The following is a 9,301-nucleotide window of genomic DNA, read 5'->3' on the forward strand; positions in this document are numbered from 1 at the left end:
TATCACAATTCACAACCACCCGTATTCTCAAAGTTTAAATTTGATTTATTTCAATTCTTAATTATGACCTTTACGAATTATTGCATGAGATAGGAACACATTAATTAACATTTTCTATTGTTATTTGAGTTGTAATTTAGTGAGGCAAGAATATGATATAATTGTTTCACAGAAATCTCCGTCAATGACCGCATGTCCATAAATAAAGAAGGCAATTAACCATAAGAGATTAGGCTCCACGTTTAATAAATGGAGAAAGTTCAGCTAACTTTTTATAGCCAAAGTTAAGTGGGAAAATATAAAAACTGAACACAAAGTCTTTTTTTTTAATAATAATTAATCTCGATACACATTCAATATGAATGATTTAGGGCTTAATATGATGGAATGGAATGGAGGTCGGAATGAAATGTCAATTTTCTTGGATTTCCTTTGCATTTTCATTAATTCACTCAATCATTCCATCACACCAAGCAAATGAATAGAATGGAAGTAAGAATCACATTCCATTCCACCATTAAATTCCATCATACCAAGCATAACTCATAATGCGTTGATTACTGAGGCACATGCCTAAGATTCTTAATGCTGTTGTGCGGATTAGTGCTAGCCTAGGGGGTGAGCATTTTGATTGAATTTTTAAAAAAAATTAAAATTTTATGAAAAAATGAATCCGATCCCAAGTGTATAAAAATATCAAATTCGATCCAATCCAAAAATCTGAAATGGCAAAGCAATATAATAAAAATCCAAAATTTTAAAAATCTAATGCCAAATATCACTAAAATTGTTCGAACACAAAGGTTTTATATTTGTTAGTTTTATAATTACTAGTGTGTATTTTAATTTTATATAAATATATTTTGAGTTGTTTTAGATTTGAAAATATCTGATCCAATTTGAGCATTTGAAATTTTTAAAAACCTGATACGAACTGGAAAATTTTCAAAATAAATTTTAAATTTCAGTTAAGTTGAGATTGAATTTCTGAATTTCGCCTTGGAATAGTTTACTAAGTGCTAATATATTTTGGAGGCAAATATTCAAAACTGTGTCACTTTTAATTTGCCCTAAAAAAGAATTTGTCACGGTTTCAATAATTATTGAAGCAAGACACCATTCTTTAAATCATTTAAGTGCAATTAATGTGGACAAACTTTGTGTAAGGGGGCATGTATTATTTGTTACTGTACCTTGTTTGCTCTCTTACAATACTTATTCATCTACTACTACTAGTATATTGTTAATTTATAAGCAATGCACAAACTTTTATTCATGTGTATTAACATTATACTTAAAATATCATTATATCACGTTTTTCATTTAAAAAAAAAGGACACCCCCAATCGTTTTTCAATCTTGGGAAAATTGACGTGTGATAGTAATTTGGATACTACATAGTGGTACTAGTCAACTTTCCATTGGTCAATGAATTAAATTGCAAAAATATGTTTAGCGGCAATAATAACCATTTTGGGTTTTATTACTAAAACTTATTAATATCATCATAAACTCCGATCACCTTCATTAAACAGTTATTATTAACAGTAGGAGTACTATTTAAATGCTAAAATATGATTAGGGATAAATTTGAAATGAAGAATTTACAGAAAATGTTAAAGTCTGGGCTTCCACCATTGACGCCGGAGGATTCCTTTTCCTCTACCCAGACCCTGGCTCTGATTTAGTTGACTCCAGCCTCACAATTTCTTCGCCAATTCCTCCCCAGATCTCCCCATGGACGACGAAGACAAGGCCGCGTTGTCGCGGAAACTCATCCATCTGGTAGCCGATATCTCAGCGATTCCCGACTACAGAACCTCCGTCAAGAGGCAGTACACCAATCTAGCTCGCCGCCTCAAGCTGTTGATCCCAATGTTCGAAGAGATTCGCGATACCAGAGAGCCGCTGCCCGAGGACTCCATCAGAGCGCTGGCAGCTCTCGTCACCGCGCTCGCCTCGGCTAAGGAATTGCTCCGCTTCGGTAGCCACGGCAGCAAAATTTATCTGGTCGGGTTTACTCTCTTTTTTTGTGCCATTTCTTGTTACTTATATACCATTGAGTCATTGTTTTCGGTGATTTTTGTTTCATCTGCTTGAATTTGTGTTTGGGGTTTATCTGAAGTTGATTGTCCGAGTTTTTACAAACAATTCTCTTTGTTAAAAGCTCTTAGGATCCGGGGAGGTGTTTTCTCGGTACAAATTATGGATCTCATACATGCTAGTTTAACTTTTATGTACACGATTTCCTGGCAGCAAATGAAGGAAGCAAAGTTAATTCATTATTTTCATATAAGAGATTGGAGTCCGTACAAGATCTGTATCCATTGGTGGGATCTTGTTTGCAGTTATGCTTTCAAGCATACTTACTGCCGCACTTCACTGGGATTTACGTAAAAGTCTAGTGAAGAACTAGGAACATGCCTTGGCCTGATCAAATTTCCATTTCTCTTTTACTCAATTTTTCCAATTTGATCTTTTACTCTTAAATCTGTAGCCCAAAATGACAATCCCACAGTGAAGGAAATGATACCAGATTCTGTAAGATGAAACACTAATTGCAATAGACATCCAGGCTGCAATAGTGTAAATCTGAAAGGTTGCAAGTCGGTAGAACTCTAGTCGGATGTAAAGTGCTAATGGTGCTTCTCCATTTGTCATGAAAGACAGCCACAATGAAAGACATGACATTTATGGAATATTCTCTTTTCCATTTTAAAAATCATCATCCAATGTAGAAATCATGAGGGCTTAACTTGTTTCATTAATGCAATTCTTGGTGTCTTGTTTTATTAATGCCCTATGCTCCAATTATCAAGTCAAAGAGTTGAGGAAAACGATATTGAACTATTTTGCAAGAGCGTTAGGGTGGTTACAGTCGTGCATAACCTGTGAGCTTGGATGCATTATGGAATGCGCTAGCATTTCAGATTGTGCTAATTATTAAGATGTCTCACGTGGAAGTCTACAGTTCGCACTAATTGATTCTTTTGACGTGCCCAAAATTTGTATTGCTCAACAAAAAGCCCTTGCATCGGAGAAAGAAACATGATTCGAAACAAGATTATTTGACGTGGCCTTTTTCATTGACTGAAAACCTCAGCTGCATTTATTATGTTATGTGGAAAATGAAATTATTTCGCTTGTCTTGAAGTAAAGTCACTGTATTCACATGATCCCTATATGATTTCATAAGTGGTATATAAATGGTTCCCATGAAATTTTATGGATCTTCTGAATAATAATAATGACTCTTGGGGCGTATAAGTTACATAAGATCTATTTAATCTTTTCCTTTTCTAGATCCATGGTGCTAGGCATGTTTAAGAATGTCAAAATCTCTCTATCTGTATGTGCATAATTTATCACACATACATCTATATCGGAGCATATTATATCGTACGTTACATATTTTATATCTTAATATGCTTTAAAATGTCAGACTTTCTTTCTCAATTTTTTCATATGCTTTCCTTGGAATTGTCAGTATAAAAGCAGGAAAGCGTCAAAGCTGCATACATTTCTTTCATCGGAACGTGAAATTCATTCTGGAGTTCTTGATCCTTGTTAATCAATAAAATCTTTGTACATAGCATAAACCAAAGCACTTCTTCATCCTATGAAGTATTGTTCTAAATAATTGTATTTAACATTAATTTTTTGTCTGTTCTTCGCTTTTCTTTGGGGAAGTGATTGAAAAACATGTGGCATTTAACCGATTTAACCATAAATTTAATGTCCCCACTCCAGCTGTTTAAAAAGTGCCGGTAATTGGAAAATCCAAATATTATGACAACCGGATAAGGTTCGCTAATTAGTGACATAAACTTTGTTTTTTATTCGTCTTCTTAAGTTTGTCTTTTGCATCACCAAGTTTTATTTGCTTATTGCTCACAAGAGGACCTTAGGAAAATTCCAATGACCAGGAGAAAAATAATCTCGATGCATGAGGTGAGAGACATAAGGAGATGAAACTGGCGAATAATCTCAATTGCTAGTCATGAAACTTACCTATTTTCTTAATGTTAATTTAGCTCGAGAAACTTTGCGGCATGTTTTTCTTTATTTGATCACCTTCTTCAAAACTTAAAATGTGGGTGCCGTTTGGTACAGACAAGACATGTGGTTCATCCAATTTCAATATAATCTCAAGTGTATGCATGCAGGTCTTAGAGAGGGATAAAATTATGAATAGATTTCAAGAAGTGACAGCTGAGTTGGAGCAAGCTTTGAGTGGCATTTCTTTTGAGAAACTTGACATATCTGATGAAGTGAAGGAGCAGGTAAGATATTATCTTCAGATTATTGCTTGAATTATTGTTATTTACTGCAAACTCCATATTCTGTTTCTCCAGTTCCAATGATCAATTATGAATTATGGGATGAGTTAACTACTGCACTCTTGTTGTCTAAATTGTAATGGTCTCTTTGACTTACCGAACTATCTCAAATTACTACGTGTATCTCTATGTATTTCCAGGTTGAGCTTGTTCTTGCTCAGTTCAGAAGAGCCAAGGGAAGGGTAGATGCACCAGATGTTGAGCTGTATGAGGATCTTATGTGTATTTACAACAAGAACAATGATGCTGAAGAAGATATAGATGTATTAAGGAGATTGGTTGACAGACTACAGCTTAGTGGTATTGCAGACTTAACTCAAGAATCACTAGCTTTGCATGAGATGGTTGGAGCCACTGGTGGAGACCCAGAGGAGAGCATAGAGAAGATGTCAATGCTTTTAAAGAAAGTTAAGGAATTTGTGCAGACAACAAATCCAAATCTTGATTCCACTGCAGCTGAGAATTCTTCCCTGAAAAGTAGTGGTGGAAAAGCACAGACTGAAGCAAATCAGATGAACTTTGTTATACCAGATGACTTTCGATGTCCTATCTCCTTAGAGCTGATGATGGATCCTGTCATTGTCTCAACAGGACAGGTACCTTCTTAGATTCTCTTCCTTCACCAATAAAGCTATGCCCTAACTTCGACAAGTTTTTTTTGTTATTTTATAATGCTCATCTGTTTAATCTCTGAATGATGCCTGGTAATATCATTTATTTCTCTGCTGCTAATTACTTTCATTGCAGTAGGGGCAGGCAATGTTGACTGTCTAGCAGCCATAGTATCACTTAACTTGACTTTAGAATAAATAAATATCAACAATGGAATTGCATTAAGATGCTTAACTTCTTCGATAAGCTTTGGTTTTGAGTAACACAGCATCTTGAAGTCAGCTCGTATAGCGCTATCCAGCGGCAATTTGATATAAGGAAAAACTGGTCTATTATGGTCCTATTTTGTTTCAATCAAAGTCATGCCTCTGTTCATGTTTGACGCCAGGCTCTACATCAAATTGTCATCCCTCTAGTTTTCTGTCAAAATTTTCTTGTATTTATAGCAACTACAGTATGCCATGTTGTATTTTTAATGGCTCATACTCACACACAGACTCATCCTCTCTCAAAACTTCTCTCTGGAAAAACTCTAAGCTGCAAGGCTCTCTACTTCCCCTATCCTCTACCGATGGTATAAGTTTTCTTTCCTTTCCTATGTGGAAATAGTTTTCTTCTGTCATCTTAAGTGGAAGAATCTTCCCCTCTTCCTTCTAGGATCTTCTATTCTTCTTTCTCCGGCACATTTGAAGTTTATGTCTTTTGGGGTTTGTTTCTGCCATTTGGAAGTTTACATTTTAGATCCTCATCAGATTTGTGCATCTATAAGGAAGTTGGGTTTATGGTCAATTATTCACTTTTGGAAGTGTTATAGGTAGCTTATTAGCTCTCTGACCCTTATGTAGCCTTGCGAAGATTTAGTGGATTTCTTTTGTTTTCTTTTAGTAATTTTTTTCCTCTTTGTGTCGGTATGTGGATTTCTTTACTACTAATTGAGAAGATTGCATGACTAAAATCTTTGCAGTTATTTGCATTTCATTGTGATAGATGCACTCTCTTCAGCTAAAAAGGAAACCCAATATGCTGACACACGCACGCACGTGCTTTCCCTCATTCACTGATCATATGCACTTCTTAAGTGTCAGTATATTAATATGCTTCATGAACTGTCAATACCGTAGAATCTGCTGAAGTTGTATGACTAAATGACTAGATTTTGACTCGTCCATTGCCTCTCCTGCAGACATATGAAAGGTCATGTATCGAGAAATGGCTGGAAGCAGGACATAGTACCTGTCCTAAGACACAACAAGCTCTTACTAGCAATGCTGTAACACCTAATTACGTTCTCAGAAGTCTCATAGCACAATGGTGCGAGGCAAACGGCATCGAACCACCCAAGCCACCGGGCAGCTCTTACCCCAAGCCTGGATCTGCATGCTCCCCCGCGGAGCGTTCTAAGATAGGAGACCTTCTCTGTAAGCTTACATCTGGCATCCCTGATGATCAGCGGTCTGCAGCAGGTGAAATCCGCCTCCTTGCAAAGCGTAATGCTGACAACCGTGTGGCTATTGCTGAAGCTGGCGCCATCCCTCTGCTTGTCCAGCTTTTGACGACTTCTGATTCCCGCACACAGGAGCATGCTGTTACTGCACTTCTCAACCTTTCCATATTCGAAGATAACAAAGGAAGCATAATATCTTCTGGCGCGGTGCCTAGGATAGTTCACGTGCTCAAGAAAGGGAGCATGGAAGCACGGGAAAATGCTGCCGCCACACTGTTTAGCCTCTCGGTAATAGACGAAAACAAGGTAACTATCGGTGCTTCAGGGGCCATTCCACCATTGGTGACACTACTTAGCGAAGGCACCCAGCGGGGAAAGAAAGATGCCGCAACAGCACTCTTCAACTTGTGCATTTACCAAGGCAACAAGGGTAAGGCTGTGAGGGCGCGCGTCATTCCCACACTGATGCAACTGCTGACCGAGCCTCAAGGCACCATGGTTGACGAAGCGCTCGCGATTCTGGCGATTTTGTCCAGCCACCCAGAAGGAAAGGCAGCAATTGGAGCTGCTGAAGCAGTACCGGTTTTGGTGGATGTCATCGGCAACGGCTCACCCAGGAATAAAGAAAATGCGGCCGCCGTGCTGGTGCACCTCTGCTCTGGAGAGCAGCAATACCTTGGCAAGGCGCAGGAACTCGGCGTGATGGGGCCGCTGCTCGATTTGGTTCAGCATGGCACGGATAGAGGTAAGCGGAAAGCCACCCAGCTGCTGGAGCGGATTAACAGATTTGTGGAGACACAGAAGGCGGCACGGGCAGCGCAGGCGGAGAATCAAACACAGAATCAGGCTTAAAATAGGTGGTGATTCTTGTTTTTGGAGTTATAGCTTGGTCAGAAGGGCAAGGTGGAAGATCATCTGCCCCATCCTAATTAAAGTAATTTATTGGATTAAATTAGAGAGTGAAAGTGGCCAAGCTATGATATTGTGAATGCCAATTGAACCATGTATGTAATCACCCCCAGTTTTTATTTGACAAACATTGCTATCTTCATACTTTTCCCAACTCAATCCTTGCGTTCACGAACAAGTTAGAGATTTTTTTTAGATACATCAGTAATAAATTACAGACGAAGACGACCCCAAAATAATGAAAAATAATCATAAGGCTTCGTTTTGTTATTTCTTGGCTAAAACTTTTCGTCATGAAATTGTAGTTAATGACCCGTCTTTTTAGCATATATTTTCTTCCCCTTTATTTGTGTTTAAAATTAACACTTCTGAATTAGGGTTTGCAAATTGCACGTATGTACTATTATGAACTTTGTTAAGTCTCCAGTTTCAAAACAAAACACTATATATGACCAATTAGTTGACAATAAATATTCCGTTATTATCTCTCGATTGATATCATTATTGTTAGGGTTCAAAAAGTCATCATTGTTTTTCACTTGAAAACTCATTATTGTTAGGGCCGAACTAAACATGATTATAACCTTATTTCCTAAATTGTTTGATTATATATTGACCATTAATTGTATCTTAAAATAGTGATTTACAGTCCATGATCCATCGTTTTACCCATTCCTTAGCTCCATATCACTTTCTACATTCATTATTTAAGAATCGACACTCATAATTCTATCTACAATGTCTACTGATGGGTTTTTTTAGTTATAACATTATTATTTTGTATTATGTGTATCACGTGACTATAAGAGGTTTGGAAGTACGTTATAACTTTAAGATTAGTTAGTGACAATCAGCAGCAGATCCACCATAAGCGTTTGTGGTCTGTTGGTTTTACTTGCCAGTTTCAAGAAAGAGGTTCCGCATGTAAATCATTCTTAATGAACATTTCAATTATTATTTTTGTTTTGATTTCTTTACCTTTTTTTACTGTTTTGTTTTATTCTAACAGTTGAAAGTTCTATATCATTTTTATTTCAATTTTTTTCTGGTGAAAAAACAAATTGTTTATCTTTTTTCATGTTTTATTTTATTCAAACAATTAAAATTTTTATACCAGCATTTTACTTCTTTTTCTATCTTGTTTTATCAAAACAATAGATTTATTTATTTTTTGTTTTGTTTTATGAAAATAATTGGAAGAATAGACGCATTAATCTTTTTTTTTTGTTAAAACAATTTAACGAATAAATATATAGTATATTCTTCTTGAGTAAGATCTTAAATAATAAAAAAATATCTTCTAAACTATTTTATCTTAATTATATTCACATCAATACAAGAAAATTTTAATTAATAAAATATCTATAAATTTTTTATATCATTTTTTGAAAAAAGTACTTAAAAATTTGCTTAAATTATTTATGTTCACAATGTTTACTTCTAAAAACTACTTTATCTATAAATAACAATTCAAACTTTACCCTAAAATTTTATGCCCAGAAATTTACTTATTAGTACTCCCTCCGTCCCATTAGAAATGAAACATTTGTTTTTCGGCATGAGATTTTATGTATTGTTGTTTTGTAAGTTAATGAAGAGAGAATAAAGTAAGAGGGATAAAAAAGTAGAGATGTTGTTATTTTCATTTTAGGAAACGTTTCATTTTATGATCAAAAGATTTATTTCTAAACTACAGGATTTCTTGTGTTTAGTCATTATACTCACATCTATACAAGACATTCATAACTAATAGAGTAAAAAAGATAGTTCGGATTTTCAAACTCCTAAAACTATTTGTCATACCCGGGACTATATAGTCCTGGTTTCGCAACTACTGACAACTCATATCATTTCACATTTTCACTTAGCTAAGTGATTTCTATCTCTTGCAACGCATTCAGTCCGCTAAGACCCTACGGGATGAGCTAGAACATCCACTCTGGGATGGTCTTAACACTTAACAGAGGGCGCTTCCAGAAACAGAAAATGTAACTAT

The 9,301-nt window shown here is 35.9% G+C and overlaps 1 protein-coding gene across 1 annotated transcript; it reads left to right on the forward strand.

The window, feature by feature from the left end:
• The first annotated feature begins 1,581 nt into the window (after positions 1-1,581).
• Positions 1,582-7,464, forward strand: LOC125223018 (U-box domain-containing protein 13-like). Its single transcript, XM_048125966.1, has 4 exons — positions 1,582-2,010; positions 4,167-4,283; positions 4,481-4,936; positions 6,136-7,464. Exons 1-4 carry the CDS (start codon positions 1,738-1,740, stop codon positions 7,246-7,248), a joined length of 1,959 nt encoding a protein of 652 aa, XP_047981923.1. The 5' UTR covers positions 1,582-1,737; the 3' UTR covers positions 7,249-7,464.
• Positions 7,465-9,301: the final 1,837 nt, after the last annotated feature.

Source organism: Salvia hispanica, chromosome 1, assembly GCF_029641045.1.
Source record: "Salvia hispanica isolate PSC_SH4W2 chromosome 1, Shi_PSC_v1, whole genome shotgun sequence".
Lineage (NCBI taxonomy): Eukaryota > Viridiplantae > Streptophyta > Magnoliopsida > Lamiales > Lamiaceae > Salvia > Salvia hispanica.

What these genes read in the sequence shown, in the direction of transcription:
- LOC125223018 (XM_048125966.1), top strand. Translation starts at nt 1,738, where the DNA reads ATGGACGACGAAGACAAGGCCGCGTTGTCGCGGAAACTCATCCATCTG. An exon ending in ACGGCAGCAAAATTTATCTG is followed by an intron (nt 2,011 to 4,166) that starts GTCGGGTTTACT and finishes GTATGCATGCAG; the next exon opens with GTCTTAGAGAGGGATAAAAT. An exon ending in CTGATGAAGTGAAGGAGCAG is followed by an intron (nt 4,284 to 4,480) that starts GTAAGATATTAT and finishes ATGTATTTCCAG; the next exon opens with GTTGAGCTTGTTCTTGCTCA.